This window comes from Rhyacophila brunnea, unplaced genomic scaffold (genome assembly GCF_057557595.1).
Source record: "Rhyacophila brunnea isolate RB1 unplaced genomic scaffold, BYU_Rbru_1.0 scaffold_2, whole genome shotgun sequence".
NCBI lineage: Eukaryota > Metazoa > Arthropoda > Insecta > Trichoptera > Rhyacophilidae > Rhyacophila > Rhyacophila brunnea.
Window position 1 is genome coordinate 17,165,036 of NW_028232859.1, and position 20,509 is coordinate 17,185,544.

At 31.3% G+C, this 20,509-nt stretch overlaps 1 protein-coding gene across 7 annotated transcripts in view; it reads left to right on the top strand.

The window, feature by feature from the left end:
- Nucleotides 1–2,489: 2,489 nt before the first annotated feature.
- Obsc (Obscurin) overlaps nt 2,490–20,509 on the top strand; it is a 153,706-nt gene continuing 135,686 nt past the window's right edge. For 3 of the 7 annotated variants that reach the window (XM_085946599.1, XM_085946605.1, XM_085946602.1), the window contains exons 1-2: nt 2,490–2,704; nt 19,671–19,802. In XM_085946599.1, coding sequence (XP_085802725.1) covers nt 19,751–19,802 — 52 coding nt within the window. In that variant the 5' untranslated portion in view covers nt 2,490–2,704; nt 19,671–19,750. Of the gene's footprint in view, nt 2,705–14,712; nt 14,890–19,670; nt 19,803–20,509 lie in introns of those variants that run through there. The other 4 variants (XM_085946600.1, XM_085946603.1, XM_085946601.1 and 1 more) reach the window with 2 other exon arrangements.

Here is a 20,509-nt window from a genome sequence, read left to right on the forward strand (position 1 = left end):
AAGATTTCAAGATTGGCGAAAAACAAATGAAATTCCTCCGGGAAGATAAAAAAACTGCCATCGATGTAATAAAAAATATCAAAATTTACTTAATAAAATATGAGTAAGGTTGCCATTATTCTTGGTAAAAATAATGAACATGTTTGGGCTTTTCCATGGCGAAATAAGTCCTTTTACAATATTCTGAGGAGCCGATTTGTATTTTTTTTTTTTTTTTTTTGTTAAAAGTCAGATTCGAGATCTTTTTTATTTAGTTGTTTTGAGATGCTAATTGCAAATTTTCCTTTCAAAGTCATATTCAGAGATCTTTTGATTATGTTATAGTTCACAAAAATACGTATTTCAGATAATACGTATTATGTGAAAGTTAATTCCATCATTTTTAATCCAGAAATTTCGGCATAAACAAATCAGGCTGAATTGCAAACTTGTACCTACTTTAGAGTTCGTTACCCGTGTAATGGAATACATACATACCTTTTGCTATATCCACCTGTTCTGAAGTAAGTAAATAAATAATTAATATACCACAGCCTCATATGACACAGCCGCAATATACAATTAATTTAATATACCTAACCCCAGTAGCGAAGGGTGGAGGTAGGTTGTTAAGATCTGCCATAAATAGTGCACATTAAACTTTGTTAGTCATCCGTATTTTTTTTGATTGAACTAAGACTACAATAATTTACAGATGGTATTGGTTAGTTTTGAAAAATCAAATAAACCCTGCCTAAACCATACCGTGGTATATTTTGGGCAAAATGACAAAATTGTGCACACCTTTTCATTCATACTTATTTATTTGTTTTCGTTGGATTAACAATACATATTACACATATTATTGTTAAGCTCTGCCGAACCAAACCATAATCGATAAAAAATATTTTTTTATCTGTAAAATATTCAAAGTTATGTATGATTTAATTGCTTAATTTTAGATATTTTGTAGATAGACGAGTAATTTTTGACTATTTTCTATTATGGTTTGGTGTTCGCAGGGTTTATTTGAATTTAAAAACTAACCAACACCATCTGTAAATTGTAGTCTTATTTCAATGAAAACAAGTACGTATGACTAACAAAACTTAGTGTGTACTATTTATGGCGGATCTTAACAGCCTACCTCCACCCTTCGCTCGGTGAGTAACCCTCACGTATAACGACGGCGATCTATACAAAAATGTATCATTAATCAACATAATATTCTCGTATCGTTATCACAATCGTGCACATTAACTATACCTATAAGAGATGGTTATTTTTAATTTTGGAAAATCGTATTTTTATATAGCTTTAATTTCATAAACTATGAATTATTAATATGTTTCACACATTACGTCGTCTAGTAGGTAGTTCTGGTTTAGGGGGAGTCGGTTTCCCCACTTGGATGTCGAGTGAGGCGTCGTTCGGGGCGCCGCGCCACACTCTGCCAGCACTCGCAGTTATTCGTCGTGGCGCGTGCCCCCTTACGACATTACAATCTATTATTCGACCTGTTATCGAAGCCGATCTCGTCCCGAGGTGCATCCGTGCGAAGTGTTATGTAGACTTACCTTAACAAAGTGATTCCTGTCTTGATTTAAAACAAACGTGTGTTTAATTAGTTATTTAGTACATATTCATCATATTCGATCAAGGCAAGGAATAGAGACAATATCATGAAATGAAACAGAACTACGATGTTGATTAAAATACAAACGATTTGTAAAATTTGTCCAGGTTGATTTTGAGCTTGCAACCATCTTCCTTTCTTCCGATGGCGATATAGCCTAAATCAAACAGTGGCTTCATATTAATTATTATACTCCTCTACTCTCGTCGGTCATTAACCGTCTCCAGGCAATCCTGAATACCAAACAGCTCCTTCCTAAAACCATCACTCCAGTGCAGATGTCTTCCCAACTGGGTTTTGAAAATAGCCCAAAGGATTATTGTCAAAACCCGCGTGTTTGGCATAAATACAGTGAGCATGTCCAGCTCACCTGAAGCTTATCGGTTAAATTAATATAATATATATTAAAGTAATATTTTTATTCACTATTAAGAAGATTTGATAATGTAACATTCTTTATTGAATATACACAATTTTCAAATTTGTAAAGCGCTTCAGCTGTTAGGTAAGATGCATTTGGATAAATTGGAAAAGCAGATTGGCAGGAATCCGATGGGTACAGGTTCGAGTCCTGTCCAGCGTCGATTTTTTTTTCTAATGTGTGTTTCCGATGCCTGTATGTAGTTTAAATATGTTTGGTCAGCCAGGGTGTATTATACAGTTATTCCTCAGGCTTCCCCCACTTACAACCATCGCTATTAAATTACTCCGCGCATTATCTAAGTTATGTGCTTTAACTAATGACTAATAAAAGAAAACATAAATGTGATTGACAAAAATCTCAGATTCAGGAGTATGAGGGGAATCCTTATGGATGACAGGGTTTATTTCGCTGCGTCTATTTTGCCCGCCCAGTCAGTTGGCGTCTGCTATCAGTCAGCGAGTGGCACTTACGCTGGCCTGTTGTGCGTCCGCCGCGCCGCGCCCGAACCCCGAAACAGCCCGCTGCACCGATATAATTGCATCCGCGCCCCAACGGTTGTGCCAATAAATGAGGTTGAGTGGTCAGTGCAGTGGTCGAGTGTGAACTTACCATAACTTCCGCAACTGCGATTCACCGCAGTGGAATCGCGGACTTATTTTTATAATGTAAGTTCATTCTTCACCTAAAGGACTGTTGACAAATTCATGGACATTATTATAATTTACCCTTAAAATTAATTAGAAACTATTAGTGATTTTCTAGTAGGTATTCTAACTACTCAAAATACATAACAGTTGTACAGTGGCGTAGATGAATAATGTTTTATAACACTATATTTAAGTATATTTGGGAAACACAGTACTCATTGTTTCTGAAACTAGCTAAATAAACACATAATACATTCGATCTAAATGTAGTAAAATTTTAATAGTATTTTACATAAAGTAACTATCAAAATCTGAAACATAATGATCACTAATATTACAGTTTATAACTAAAATAAGAAATTAACCTAGGCATTATCTCCTATTTTGATGTAATGTTCGAAATATACTAATTGAGCAATAAAATAATATGTTCAGTGTTTATCAATTCTTCAATTAAATCACACTTCTTAACATAATATTTTGGTTTAAATGGAATAAATTGGGTAAGTACATACTTCTTTACACCTTCAACTGTTATACTAGTATTTTTTTATGAAAATACTTTAGTACTTACCGTATCATAGATCTATGTGAATAGAATACATAATATCACACACGCCACTGAAAATTAAATGCTTGTTTTTTTTAGAAGTACACTCATTTACATGGAATGCTATAACATAACATAAATAGATTGTGTTTTAATGATTTTGACAGTCTCATATTATTATTTACGGTAAATAAGATTCTTCAGTTATATTTTATTATAAAAACTTTCAAATCATAGTATTCTCTGAACACTATACATAATAATTAAAATACCACTATTTTTTTCCGAATAAAACGAAGCATTTTAAATATACGGATATAGCAGAATCAGAAAAAAAGTTATTGAACAAAATTGAATGAAGAATGAAATACTTCAAGGTATAAGTTTATTTTTTGATGCTATGTAACACCCAAAGAACTCATTTTATTTCTATTTTTCGATAATGACTTAGAGAGCACCGTAAACTAATAAATCTACAAGCAAACTTAATATTAATAAATAAATGTGATTTTAAACAATATAAAAAAATGTATTGACGTTTAATTAATTACTGGTTTAGGATAATATATTATTCGAAGATTAGACAAGCTTTAACAGTTGATTCATAAATTGCAAGTCATCGTGGTGATATGTTGTATGCATGGCCTCCACATCTCGAAGCGGGCCCACTACCTATCGCCAAAGTTAAGGGTAGTGTGATGGTCTACACTTAAGTGTTCCCTAAATGGTATATACCCCAGGGTTCCGCAAATTAAAATAAAGGTTGTTCTGTGTATTTTTTTAGCGATTTTTCGTATTTTTATATAAATCCACTTGAATTATTGAGTCGTCGGCACTTCGCATTCAATTATGATGCACTGATCGCGACCCCCTTTTGTGGTAGTCAAATTTAATAACATGCGACCCATCAAATAGGTACCTAATTATTAAAATAAATTTATACACGTGAATCATTATATCACATCGAATAGCGACATATTTGTAAATGTTAATGGCTTCTTTTACTATCAGCAAATTTGTGGTGTGTTTATCTGCCACGTCGGACCCCCAGGCTAGAACCCTGTCAGCCCTGTCTTGTGGAGGCCATGGTTGTATGTATGCCTAATGCGCAGGAAATTATTGTTAACGGCCACTACCAATAATTTACTATAAATACCAGATAGTCAAATAACAACACCGTGGTATTCTTTTCACCCGTGATAACGAATAAATTGAATCGCTATACGAATCTGGATTAAATTTTTTTTCATATTTCGTTGGTTCAACATAATATATCATAATATATATATGTAATTATTCAGGATCACTATAGAGATATAACAGTTTTACTCATATAGTTTTGAGTTCGTGTTTTTGAACTTCCGACGACTGCCATAATATAATGTTTGAAGTGGAGAGAGTGGTTGGTGGATGTCAGGACCTACTTCATGTTGTTGCATTGCCTGTGATGGTAATGCTGAGGTTTTAATGTAAAATAGCTGTCTACACATCTCCCATCATATATTTACAAGAATAAGGGAAATATCAACAATAATAATTGTTGTGAGAAAGCACTAGATAGGCTACCACCAACGGTCTCAGAGAAATGCGGTATGTGCCTAAGTACCTACTATTAACACATTACTTTCGATTTTATTCTGCAGTGTACTTGGTATTAAATGTTAATTATTTTAGAAACAATGGAGTTGTGATACGCGAGATTCGGCCAACTGGCAACATTTACTGTGTGCAATGCAAAATGCCTGCCAACACGTCAACTAGTAAATTATAGTGATGCATTCTCCGCTAACGTATAAAACGACTCACATCTTCATTAAGAATATAGAAAAATAAAATAAACTCTGCACAGATTACCTGTAAAATATTATTCTCTATTCAAGGTCGCGTATAAAAATAAATATCATACGAAAGAAGTCAACACAATATTGTGTAGTGATATAGTTTTTTCTTAATCTTCCTTATTCAAAAGAAAATTAGTGACAGATCGTGTTAAAGATAGGTTTGTAGCCAAAAACAGCTGTCAACGTCAATGCTTAAGTTAAATCGTAGAATAAATAAATACTTTTTTCAAGCCCATTATAATCGAACTCCACAACTTAAACACAATTTTATTTAAATAATAAAAAAAAGTTTTGGTTTTGTTATTATTTATCTATAATCAATCCCTGAATATGTGTTGTGCGAAAGACTAACAACCAATTCGAGTTACGAAGAATTTTGATATATTAACGATGTGGGGATCTATATAAGCTCTGTCTGGAATAGAAAGTCTGACGAATAATCTATTGTGGTTTTTATATGAGCATAAATTTTGATGAGGGTAATAAGTTAATAAAAGAAATGTCAATAATTTGACTTGGAATTTATTATCGATAAGTTGAGCTTCGGCTCTCAAGCTCCCACTCGTGCCCTTGGGTTTGTTTATTTATCGATCCAACATACCTTGTGAATTTTGGCTCAATCTATTTCTGCAGAGCTCATTAAAATAATCTATCATACATACCGAAAATTTAAAAATAAGGGAATTAGGAATGTAGGTATTTTAAATTAAAATTACTTTATTGCCATATTATCATAATTAGGTAGGTATCTATATAATTAAAGTAGTCCTCTTTTCTCAAGTGAAAATTATCGCATTAAAAATAGATTTACAATTTATGTATTAAATATTATTCTTCTTGTTATCGTGCCATGCCCTGATGGAATTCGAATTTCGGAATTCGAGAACCTAGAAATAGAAAATAAAAAGGATTTCAAGTTTCATACACATTTATATTTTTTATAAAAATCGATGTTTTTTAAAATAAATATAAAATATATTAAAACTATGAATTAGTCAAAAATATAAACGTTAAAAAATTGAAAACTTAATAAACTAAATTTTAATAATAAATATAACCGTAAAAATAACCTAATAATAACGTAACCTATGACATGTGTAACAAATTCACATTTTTTTTTACAATTGTAAGTTTATCTTTGACTTAAAAAAAATCTTTTTAATGTTTTCAGACACATATTTATTAATTAATACAGTTGAAATTGTAAATTATCAAAAAAAATCTCAAATTGCAAGCTTCGTATTTTTCCGCTGGGTTCTCTGTTGGCATAAGGATCCCCCTTAATACAGAGTTTTATAATTTCAGTCAATAATAATATGTTGCCTTATTTTGAAACTATTTAGCTTTGGGAAATCCAAACAATACAGCTACTTATTACTCTATGGCCTTAGACCAGTGTTTCCCAGAACGGGAAACTATAATAATTATTGATTATTAGTATTATGACAATCATTTTTTAAACAAAATCTTTATTTATTATGTTCAGTAGGTATTTTTTAAGGAATGCAAAATTGTATCTGATTCTTTCTATTTGTTTGTTTAAAGAAAGTAGATTTCCAAGGGTGGGCTAACTAAGCTTGGAAATCTCTACCTTAGACTAAGTAGTTAGTGTATTGGCCCTAGCTTGAGTTGTCATCACGTTGTATTTATTTGTTTTCTTCGAAGTTCGCGTGCAGTTCATTGCACCAGGCTGGCTTTTCTGTTCACGCTGCATTTGATCTTTGAGCTGCAGCTTTATCGATCAATTTGTATTTTGGATTCGCTGTTTTATTACTATGCTGTCTGGAAAATCACAACTGGCATCTTCCATCTTACGCGCTCATTGATATTTCCGGCAGAATGTATTTACACGCACGTGAATCATTTAGATACTGACGGGTAAACGCTTAGAGCATAATAATTTACATTGAATATCAAATACGATTAATTATTATTTGGTACCATTCGTGTACCATTATCTTTATTTCTTATCGACGTTTCATTCGATCATATTCATACACCTAATAGTATCTAAACTTTACCACACCATTCGAGGGTATACTGACAGAAAGCATTAAGTCATTAAAATAAATTCTGAGATAATCGCAAAAAGGACTTAATTTTTTTTTCAAAGCGTTCTCCCGCATAGATTTATGATTTAAAAATATTTTTCTACATTATAAAGAATAACCTTTTTGAGATACAAAACATAAGATTCGATGTCGATAAGTTGTATGTATATAAAAACAATGTAATTTTAATGTGACTGCTGACTTAATGCATTCTGTCAGTAACTTAAAAAAAAATCGCTAACTTCAACGTAATAAATATAAATAAAGACATTACCTTGTCTTGAGAATGGCTTCTGTGGACGGCCCGATACACCAAGATGAGAAGACGCAGATACACGATGTCAAATTATCAAGTAATTAATGCAATTTAAAGCAATTACACAAGAAAGAGCCCTGATATTTTTGATTATTTTTAAGGTTATTGATTTAATACGATTATAATGCAGTTGAATCGTATTCCAGGGATGGCGAACCCTTTTCTACAAGCATGTTAAATTGCATAGGTACAAAAATCTTCAAAAAATAGTCACGTGTCACGCATAAATAAACAAAAAAACGTTTTTACACAATGGTATCATATATTATATTAATTTATAGACTACTCAACAATATATTTGCTGTTTATATTTGAAGATTTTTCGTAATTAATTGAAAACGTGGTGTACAAGAAAATCGAAAAACGGCTTTGTGAAAACATTACGGAAGCGATGTGTTACATCCGATTTGAAACAATTCATCGACGAAAATAGTTGCTCGCAGTCATATAATATTTGCCCTAATATGGTCATAATATCGTTTTGCTATTTTTTTCATTAAAGTAAACGTAATAAGTTTCACTAACATTCTGCAATAATGTTACATTTTTATTCACATACATTATGCTAACTGTATTATCATCATCAACCGGGGTTGACTCACTGTTGGATGAAACCTCTCCTACCTCCTTTCACTCTGCATGGTCCTTAAGTTCTTCGTAGCCACGTACATCCACAGAGCCTTGTGAGTTAATCGATCCAGCGGGGTTTAGGCCGTCCCTATGCGTCGATTACTGCCCCTTGTGTACCACTGACATACCAAACTACAAATTAAGCATTCTTGCATACGCAACATTAGAACTTTGTGTACCAAAAAAATTGTCACGTGTATCATAGATTCGGCAACATTATCGTATACCAATGTTTTACCTATGTATAATAATTATTACCACACAGAAGGATTCATTTCATCGTTTCAATTGCTTGTCATACTATGATGTTTAGCATTTTCAATTTATTGGTAGGTATATTAAGCCAAAGTACACGGAAAGAAGATGAAAAAGTCCATTGGTTATAATATATTTTCTCAGAAGTGTTTTCAAAATTATGTATCTTCAATAATTAGAATAGTACATTCTTAAATCTTCAGAATTATTCGTTGAATAAAAAAAATGGTTAATTAAAAATTATTAGCAAGTTCAAGTAAGGTACAACAAAAAATCTTGGAGTGATCCGCGACGTCGGTTAGTAATTCTACTTTGATTTAAAATACAAAAACAGATCGCCAATGTAGCTCAATTTAGAAAACGCTTCAATGAGTATTAAAAGCCATTAGTTAAAATGTGTCGTAATTAATTAGTATGACTCATTTAGTATTGTGGTCAATGTGCATGGGCGCGATACCCGAGAGATGCAGGTTTAATTCCTGCGGGGTGTCTAACTTTTTTCAAAAAGATTTTTTCTATTGGTTATATTATGTTTTCTCAGAAATGTTTTCAAAATTATGTATGCATGCTCAAACACTATTGTGTAAATGGAGTCATACCTAAATTTTTACCGAATCTGTATACCTAGCCATATTTTTTTGAAAACCTACAAACAGTTTCAATATAATATAGTAGTCCGTCTTATAAAATTATAGCTAATCTATTTGTTGTCAAAAATGTCAAAAGCATGCACATGTCATTTAGCATGTCACAGCTGCGTCCACTATTACAACTGGTTCTCTTATAAAATGATATTCGGCTGCCGCGCAAGATTTATGAAACTGAAAATAACTTTCCATGGAAACCTTGCTGCACCTATTTTGATACAATCATAAAATAGTGATATTCCAGAAAAAGGCGTCGTTCTAAATATTAGAATTTAATATTATTCTATATATTTTAATTAAGTACCAATTTATTACGGATGTATAGCATATCAAACAGTCATTTTCAAATTTAGCATAATACAATCAATCTTATCTTTCAAATATTACCGTGCCTATATTATTTTCGTACCCGGAAATTTGTACGTAAACAGTTCACCGCAGGACACTTATTCGTAAGTAAGTATCCGCAGTACGTGAAACATGAGTTCGTGTAATATTTAATCAAATGACGAGTTCTTCGTTGAACATTTCATCGTAGAGTATATTATTGGAGTACAACTTACATGTAACCTATTATTTGAGTTCAGACTACTAGACGGTTTCCGAATTGTCCTAACAACTTTGGGGAAATTTACAGAAAAACGATCACCAAGAGGTTAAGAATTACGATGTTTATATTTTATGCAAATATTATATCAAACACACAAGAAACTTTTGAGTAAAAAAATAGAGGATCAAATCGATTTATTTAATATAATAATTACAAAGGACAGTGAAAATATATCGAATATATTTAACAATACATAAAATTGGATAAAAATTTAAGATAACATGCTGACTAAATAATATTTTACAATAAGTAGTGAAACAATGGACATCTTATGTACCAAATAAAGCTTGATTCTTAATTTTAACACGGTGACGTTTACAATAATACTGTTGTATGGTATTAATACTTATATATTCACTTCTAAGATAAGAAAAGACAAATTATATAATAATGCCATAATATACGTATTTCCTACAAAGTCTACAATCTAGGCAAAGCTCGCAAAAGTAGCATAAATTCTTCATTTTCAACCTTCATATAAGGACCTTGGCCCTTAAGTATTTTTAATAATCTTCTATATTGTATAACCTAGGAGCTATCAGCAAAGGTCTTTGAGATACTTATACCTTTGATAATAGCATATAGGTACCTATATTCTGTAAATATACACTATAGTGCAGCGGAGGGCAAACTGCGGCCCGCCGGGTATTTTTTTGCGGCCCGCCATCATTAATTGTACTTCTGATTACGAATAACTTTTTTATAATTTTTTAAAAAATATTAACAATAGATTAAAATTTGAGGAATTTGTTGTTTCGTAAATGTATTATCTCATTACGTCTTCCTTGCATCTCGTCTCATACTATGTAACCACTATTTTCTACGTTGAACATCGTGACATATTTAAATACTTTTAACTCCGCGTTGCAAGGAAAAAAATATATTCCCATGATATGGTAAAAAGTTTGAATGGATTTCAATTAAAACTCAAGTTATTCTTTAGACAAATATCGAATAACGTGGACCACTTTTCAACTTTGTAGTTGCTGAATACCAGAATATAAATTTGAAGAATATGGCAAAATTATTAAAGCTCTGAATGACGATTTTTAACAAAGATTTGGTGACTTCCGAAAAATTGAGACAAGTTTAGCAATAGTACGCGATCCATTTTCAATAGATATTGATAGTGTACCAACAGAGCTACAACTTGAGATTATTGATCTCCAGTGTGACAATGATTTAAGAGAATTGCATCGTCGTGAAGAGATCTCCAAATTTTACAATGCCCTTAATTCAGACAAATTCGACCAACTCAAAGATTATGCAAGAAAAATGTTCATTATTTTTGGATCAACCTATATGTGAACAAACATTTTCGATCATGAACCTCAATAAAAATTCTTTACGATCAAATATCTCCGATGCCCATTTACAAGCAGTTTTGAGAATATCAACTACAAAATTAACACATGAATTTTAAAAAAATGTTTAAAAAAACAGTTTCATTCTTCTCAATATTTTTTTTGTAATCTTTATTTTTCGTGATAATAAATAGTGTATATCTAAAAATGGTATTTTACTTGCGGCCCGCCGCTCATTTTTAATTCTTGAATTTGGCCCTCCATCCAAAAAATCCCCCCCCCCCTGCTATAGTGGAACCGTTTAACCATGCATATTTTAGTTTGTTTATTAACGGTAAAAACACAACCGAATTTATTGATCTCATCCGAGTATCGTGAAAATATTACATATAATTTGAATTACGTAAAACAAAAAGAGACACATGTTGCACTTACCTATATATATATATATATACCTATGTATGTTTTTAAAGAACCATAACTATATATATTGTTATTTTAACATTAGCGTGGTGTTTTTTTTTTAATAAATATAATAAAATAAGACGAAAATCATCATGACACATTTCAACATTAGTAGGATTTCGATGAGAAAGTGACGGTGATTTTTTTTAAATATTATTACCACCACTTACAAATAGTTATGTAGGTAGGCAACACAGTGTGCCAAATGCATGCCACCAAGGCGCCACAAATTAAATGATGAACCACATTTTTAATATAGACCTCTTCCTCATACGCACTAGTGACTGACCGGTGGTAGTTGCGCCACTGTCAGCGGTTTTAATCACGCAACAGTAAAGTTGATACCGCCCACAATTTGCCTTTTAGCACATCTAATTAAAGACCTAATGTCAGTCTTTCGTTTTCAATAGTCGCCTCTTGAAATTGATTATAAATTAATTAATTTAAAATATCGCATCAGTGCTGAATGAATACATTTTTAAATATTAATGAAATGTATCGGTTAAAGTCTATCATGTAAAATGAGACGATTTAGCAATGATATCTGGACGTCAAAATAACTGAACGATGGCCGTTGATAAAAATTACAAGTCGGTATCTTAATCTACTAGAAAATATTATCGATTTTGGTGGATTTAATTTTCCATCACGGACGTGCTCAATAGTTAAGACAATAGCAATAATGTCCAAGGAAATTTGAGCTGTAAATAACATAACGTAAGTATTTATAAAAGAGATGAGTAAATTGAACCGTTAATTATGAGAGGCTAAAACAATTTCGATGTACGATTTTTGTGAAGTATTTTCAACAGAACAGTCATTAGTAGATCGGCGCTAGAAACGATTTTATTAATAGTAGCTCCCGTACCAATAATCAATTATTATTATTGAATATTTTTAAATGCTATACGACAACACAATCTTGGTAAATCTTATTTTTTGTAAATACTACAATAATGACTCTCTCATTGAGTGAGCTGGGCGGAATCCTTCTTCCTCCACGCGTGTTGCGTTCATGCCAACGAAAATGTCGCTGACTAACTAAATGAACTTCACATGAGTTTAAACATAATATAATTATTGAGCTGTTATTTTTTTATTCAATACTAAATACACAAGGCTTAAGATTATTACATTCTACAAATAAAAAAAACACAATTTTTAAAAACGTCTACTTCTAATAATTTAATTATAGTAACACACTTCATGTACCGTTAAATAATTCGCATGAATCATAAACGAGTTGATAGCTTAAAAACGAGAGCACTAATCAGGAAAGTAAAAGATGTATTTTTTTTAAAGTAGTTCCTCCTACTTATCATTCATAAAACATATTCCTTACATATTAAATTATATAATATTATAATATCATCATCATCATCATCATCATCAGCCGGGGTCAATCCACTGCTGGGTGAAGGCCTCCCCAAGCTTTCTCCAACTCTCTCGGTCCTGTGTCGTTCGCTGCCACGTATTTCCGCCGAACTTTACCAGTTCATCAACCCAGCGGCTTTTAGGGCGACCCTGTGGCCGTTTTGTACCCCTTGGGTACCATTGGATGACGGCATTTGTCCAGCGGCCGTCCTTTCGGCGAGCAATGTGCCCCGCCCATCTGCATTTCAGCTGTTTGGCAACGTCTATTACATCGCGTACTCTTGTCTGCTTCCTAACCCATTCGTTTCTCTTGCGGTCCTTTCGCGTGATGCCCAACATGCACCTCTCCATGCCTCGCTGTGTGACTCTTAATATTATAATATAAAACAATTAATAGTGGAATATTTTCCAAAAAGAGTATTTTGACATAATCTATCTATAAATAAACACTATCTATCATATGATCTGGTCATGAGTTATAGTGTCAACGAGATAACTTTATTGTGAAATTAAAATATGTTAAAAATGTTTTAATTCGTAAATATTACTGCTACTCTTGCACCCTCTTACGCTCCATTATCGGAGCATAGAGCAGGGCAAGCATAAGGTCCATCGCCACGTCGCGGGCCTCCCACCATGTGAGACCTGCACAAAGCGTCGGCTACGACGATGGGAATCTTGAGGCTCAGCTGGGAAACCGAATAGCTGTTTTGTTTTTTTAATCTTCAAGAAATCTAGATATTTATAACATTCAACTAACATGTTCATAAACATATATATATTCATTACTTGTAAACTACGTGCACTTATCCATACAGTCCCCCAGAATATTTTCCGATATAGGTAATTTAGAAGCTTTTGATGTATGAAATGTATATAACAGGTTATTGTTTCAAATTCAATATAATATCGTGTATTATATATTAAAAAAAAACATTAAATCATTTTGTTTCAATTGCTTAGATATAAACATTGGATAATATGTAAGTTTTATCACAGTATGGAATAAGTCTACCCACTAAAACACGTACCTACATCAGAGCATATATTATGCCTTGTATCTTAAAAATTTTGGCTATTATTGGAAGCTTATTCTGAAAATTTTGTAGACTTTGTAGGAAACCTATAAATATTATTAGTACGCCACTTCTTATCTCATCCTATATATTATTAATAATTTATCAATATATATTATACAATATGTAGATATGCACCATAAAAGTGTATTATTGTAAGCATCGTCGTACATATTTCTTAAAAAGTCTAAAAATTGTTCAGATTCAGCTTCAGAAAATATAGCCCATTTTTTTTTGACCACGTCCGGTCTTAATAAGACCATACGGGCCTCTACAGAGTTGAGGTTTGTAGTAACAGATTTTGTTTTTACGATAAATGGATGCCAGCCATTTGCTCAACCTATTAGGTCCATACTCTGACTCATACACAATGTATTCCTTGTTTAAATTTAAAGGCCATGTGGGCCAATCACCAAACACCTATAATTTAAATTTTAAAAATAATCTGGAGAAACTACCAGCTAGGCGGGTTATAAACGCATTCTTTGAGGGCAAGATAAGACCTAGATTGCTGATTTTGCGATAGCTCGACTGCGTCACGGAAGATTTAAGGATGCTCCGCCAAAGTAATTGGAAAACAGAGGCACTGTATCGTCCATGATGAAGGAAGTTTGTCGATGAAAGATTGTAAAGCAATTACAATTAACAATAGTCTATCTTTTTATTTTAATATGCGATATAAGGGTTTTAAGCACATGTAAAAGTTATTGTTTATATACAAACGTCAAAGTGACAAGAGTTTTTCAAATATAGAAAACATGGCTGCCAACCAACGACTAAAAGCTTTCGCATAACGGCTGGCGTAAGCTGTTACAATGTTTTTTTTTCTGCTGGACTTTATTATAAAACTGCTGCTCGGTGGATATGGAAAAACGACGCCTCCCGAGACGAATCGACGCGACGCCGCGCAGTTGAAGTAAACACGCGGGTCAGTAACAAGGCATCCCGATTTTTCGCCAGCTGACAAGCTGTTCTTATTTCAAAACTCTCGCGAGAAAACAGTGATTCGTTTTTACATCAAGTGTATATTTATTTTTATAAATAATACTAGTGAATATCAGTGCAATAGTCGTTTCGTTCTAGGGTAATATTATGTGTTTATATTGAATAGCCCTTCATGTTTTGTTCCAAATAATATATCTGAACAGTTTTCGTATTGCACATCACTATAAACAGAATGCGTACCATTATTTATGGACTCCTAATATGAGTTCATAAATATTATTATACGTGTTGTACCTTTTATCCAACACAACAAATGTGACAAGTTGAATATTCTAACTTATAAAACTTTTTATTACATTTGTATAATAAAAGAATTTCATTTAAAATAAATATTTTAGTATTGCAGAAGGTTTTTGTAGTGATATTAAAATTATATGCCTACTTTTTTAAATATATCTCATGTGAATATATAATAATAAATATTATATATATTACGAAATGTGTCATCAACAAAAATAAATAAAGCTTAGTTGATTTTTGATTACCTGTCTAGGTTATCTAAAGTTTTCCATTACCAATTCTTAATGGAAACACAAACTTCTGTATATATTATTGAAAAGCACATTGCATATTAGCATTTAATATATATTAAGAATTTCTAAATGCAGCTTTTTCATTTGCATTTCCCTTGAGCTAAATTTTCAATTTGATTCTATTTGCAAACATTGAAAACGATTTATGTACAAAATATAAAATTAGACATCATGCAGTGTATTCTGGCATAATTTATTCTGCAAAAGCGTTTGAAACGTGTTTAAAGTCAATACATTTAACTCCAGATGTGAATGGACACATGACTATCTGAAAAATAATAATACTCAAATGCGAATATAAATTATATATTATTATATTATAATTGAAACCCAATTTTACCTAAATAGTTTCATATACCGAAATATAAAGACTATTATAATAATGATTGGTAGTATGTTGAATAGTATTTTTTACCATGTTCAATTCTAAAAAGATTGGATGTTGTAAACTTATGTTATAATAAATTCACATTGCAAATTATATATTGTAATAATTTTAATGATTCAATATACCGTGAGTATACTATTATGATGATAATCTTTACTTTTTAACAATCTTCCTTCTTCTTTCCTCGGCGTTTCGGGCTCGTTGCAGAGGCCATTCTCAAAAGATAAGGGTGGCTTCTGCATCGAGCCCGAAACGTCGAGAAAAGAAGAAAGAAAAACATGCGGAAGAAACTCAAAAATCTATTACGATTACAAACAACCGTGAAAATATCAAATATTATATTATAAAAATTACACGGAGTTTAAAATGTTTGACGATCTTATTTTACACAAAGATTCGTTTCATATATTGTGTCTATCTGTTGTAAATTGTAAAAGTTGTAAAAAAAAAAAGTAAATTGATAAAAAAATATTACAATAAATATAGGTATTTATAATAAACATGAACGCTATATTTGTTTTAGATCATAGAAAACTAATTGTAATAGATAATTACTGTAATTAGTGTTATGTTCAATAAACATAATACATTTGTAATCATTATTATAAAATATAAACATCTAAAACTGCATAATAATACTATCAATTCAATTCAATTAAATTGATTTTTTTTACATATTGTGGACATTACAAATTATAAGTTTAATACGCTCACAACATGACATGAAACATTATTATAAAGACGAAGAAAAAAGTAATAAAAGCGATAAAAATGAAAATATAAAAAGAGAACATAATATAAACATACAAAAGCAGTGAAAATACAATTATGATCTATAGTTGTTCAAAGAAGTACATCGAGTATGCTAAGGAGAGCCTATTTTAAGAATTTATAAAATAGCGTCCACCTAAACTCACCCTCACGCAAGTGGAATATATCAACACCCGAAGCAGTTTGGTTGAACATAGTTATCGCCCTTCCAATTGGCATTACCAGTGGCAGGTTGGTTCTGAACCTTGGGAGAATAAGCAACCGATGTTCTCTATATCTAAGATAGTTATCTTCTAGTTATTAGGGGCACACAGGTCAACACTGTCCAGAATGGCAGAGTTCTCATTTATACCTCGTAAAATACGTAGCCAAATAAAGATATTAACTATATTAAGAGATCTAAAACTATATTGAATTCCTTTCATGTATTATTAAAATAATATAACGGTTGGCAGGTATCACTGTAATGATACTCATCGTGATACGATTAAGTCATGAATTGAATACGGTTAATATTGTTGGAGTTACGTTCGAGTTTCTTTCATAAATCCAGCGTAGTATTTAATGATGAAGTCTGGCGGTCCATTAACTAGTTTGACGGTCGCGCTGGATGTCGATAAACCGGCACTTTTCTAAATTTGCGTCGAAGCGCTCGCACACCAGGCTTGGCTTCATCCCAAATTAATCTCTTCATAAAATAATATTATATCTAATATTAATATTCAAACATATTTCTGAAGCTAGATCAATTCTGCATTATTAGATACGGTAACTTAACGTTTACAGTCAGCTGTAATAACACGTAAAACATAAACATTGACTAACATCCGCCGAAAACGCATATTAGTATAACATCAAACATAATATCATAAGACGAGAAATTTCAAAGATAGGTGAATAGCCTTTAGTGATTGAATATTAGTATTTTTTGATCTCATCATTCAAACGTATACCTTATTTAATATTACAATACTTGTAATGTCTAAACTTACAGATTATTGTGAATTAAAAGTTTGATGGGCATAAAAAATTATTGTTGCAATATTTAAAAGCTCACAGCTCACTTTCATGAGAATATTTTGAAAATACATATAATACGTCATATTTAATAATAAAATTCAGCCTTCAACGAACGGTCATTTTATAACAAAATTGTATTAAATTGTATGTTTCCTAATTCCGTCATTAAATCATGCTACTATCAGTATCTACAGTTAGTACCTAGCACGTTACTTCGTCTTAATACGGTACAGGACCATGCAGATCATGGAGGAGTTTTGTCCAGTCTACTATATGTCGGTTCATTAACTATTAAATCCAGCTCTTTTTGTACATAAACGTGCGTTAAACTTGTAAGTAAATTGTAAAATCACCATACATACTTTCGATTGTTTTATTACTTAGGGAATAATAAATAAGTTCCTATATTAAATTGTCGTTCACAAATGACAGGAAATTTTTTTGTATTGTCGAAATTTTCTGGAGATAATAATTGACTTTCCCACTAAAATTTCCTACCAGAGGCATCTGGCGGAATACTACCATTTGTTACAATTTATTTATAATTTATAAATTAAGAACTGTTTTAATTAAACAATAAGTAGGTATCTTAATATGATATACTACGTATTATTGTATGATTATTTTTATAATTAAAAATTATTAAGTTTTCTCTAATGCAGTGAAAATATTTTTGAATATTTCATAGTTTTAATGTACTTTATATTATTTATTTAAAAAAATATGGAAAAAATTAAATGTGTGTAACTTAAAATCATTTTTATTTACCTATAGGTATGGAATCTAGTTTGATATATTATATGAATTGTGTTTTTACGAGAGTTTCTGTTTTGACATAGTTTTCAATGCAAATTATAACTTCGTTTAGCCTCAGATTAAGTTCACTAGGTAGTAAGTAATAAACTCGGTATCTACCTTATTAATTATATACAGTAGAGTTGTTAAGAAAAGTTTGATTTTTTTTAATTTCGGAAAATTAATTTGAATAATAATAGAGAAGTGAACAACTAGTAAATAATTTAACATTATTTCATATGTTCACATTATCATACATTAATATGTTTTGTACTTATAGCCTGTCTGCTCTAATAGTCTATAGTGATGTGATGTGTCTAGTAGGCGAGTGGGTCACTATCGACACTATTAGCAAATTTAAATATCACGGATTTGAACCGGTGCCATCTTATAAGAAGAACAGAGCTGTGGCATTTTTTATACAACAGAGTGATTTGTTTAATGTCCTCTTTCGATTGATTATACCTACAACAAATCTAACAAAGTCGTCGTGATAGTAAAAAATGCAACATAATAAGTACCTTAGAAATGTCAATAAAATATAATACTTACATTTACGTATGAGTACAAAGTACAAACATAATTTGAATTCTATTCAAATAAAGAACTGCTAGCTATGGTACCATAAAATACCATATTTTATTATTAATTATTTCCACTATCAATTCATGGTGGAATAAATTTTATTAGAAATATCAAACAACTTTTTAAAATGTTCAGTTATAAGATTATTTGTAGATACTTATTCCGCAATATAAATCAAAAATCAGGATGGACAATCTCGCGGAGGTATAATATATAATACATTAATTTCTAGTTGAAGTTGTTTCGAGTACTATAATATTTAGGAAAACATAGTTTGGCTACTTGTATATATTTCTTTCAAACACCTATCTGAAAAACAATTAAAATATAATATATGTACCTACCTACACATAAAAACTTTTAAATACCAATAAAACTTGACGTGTGAAGTTGGATATACGTCCAAAAGTTAGTTAAAATGACTACGATAGCCATGTTTCAACCGCATCGTCTTATATTGTCACGGGTCCCGTTTACGAACCCCGGATCTGGAAAATTCACATGTTATTTTTCTATGTGTATTTGAACCAGAATATGGACCTAATAGCTTCAGCAAGTAGCTAACATTGATTTCTCGTAAAAAAAGTATTAATACAAACTCCACTTCGTGGAGGCCCATAGGATCTTCTTAGAATCAGACATGGTAAAAAAAACTGTACAGATAGGTTAAAAAATATATGTAAATATATATCATAATCACCTGTATATTATCATAATAAGAGTGCGGTTTAGTATATTTATTACTAACTAATACACATTACATTGCAGCTGTTTCATAGCGATGTCTTGAACAACACACAATCACTCCCGGCACACCCTATACTAAACCAAGAAAGAACACCCTCAAAATGCACATCCCGAATCACAGCACTCCATACGAAGTGACATGCCTTCAAACAGGTTGGTTTATTTATTTTTAGTACACACTGTAGATTGATGTTTAATGATTAATGATAACAAAAACACATAACCGTAGACAATAATAATCCGTAGTAGATGTTGTCCGTAATTAATACAAACCAATACTACTGCTTTACAACGCAATAAAAAACTAACTTCATCAATCATCACTCACCACACCAAACCGAAAGCTAAAATTTTCAAATTTGATAATGTAAAAAAATATGCACAACACTTATATTATTATACTTCTTTTTCATATTGAGCAATATTCTTTACCCAAATATTGTGTAGTAAAGAACTCTGTCAGCAAATATCAGTTTTTTTTTTAAATTATATTGACAATATTAGAGGTTTTGATAAAAGATTTTTTTTAAATACTTATTATATTATAAAAAATGTGAAAACGTGGTAAAGTGTCCGCTTATAAAGATGTTTTCGGTTCAAATTATGGGTCTGGAAAATTCACATGCTCTTTCTCAATGTTTATTAAGATCTAATTCTAATATATTGAGCAAGTAGCAAACATCCATTTCTCGTAAACAAAATTGCTGAGAAACCTATTCGGGAGTTAGCTAATCTCTTTATTAGATTTTAGAGCCAATGAAAAAATATTAAATGATTGCAAAAACAAAAATATGGTTCTTCAAAATATGTAAAAAACATTAACTTCTTCTTTGTCAATAATGTGTCCAATAATAATATTA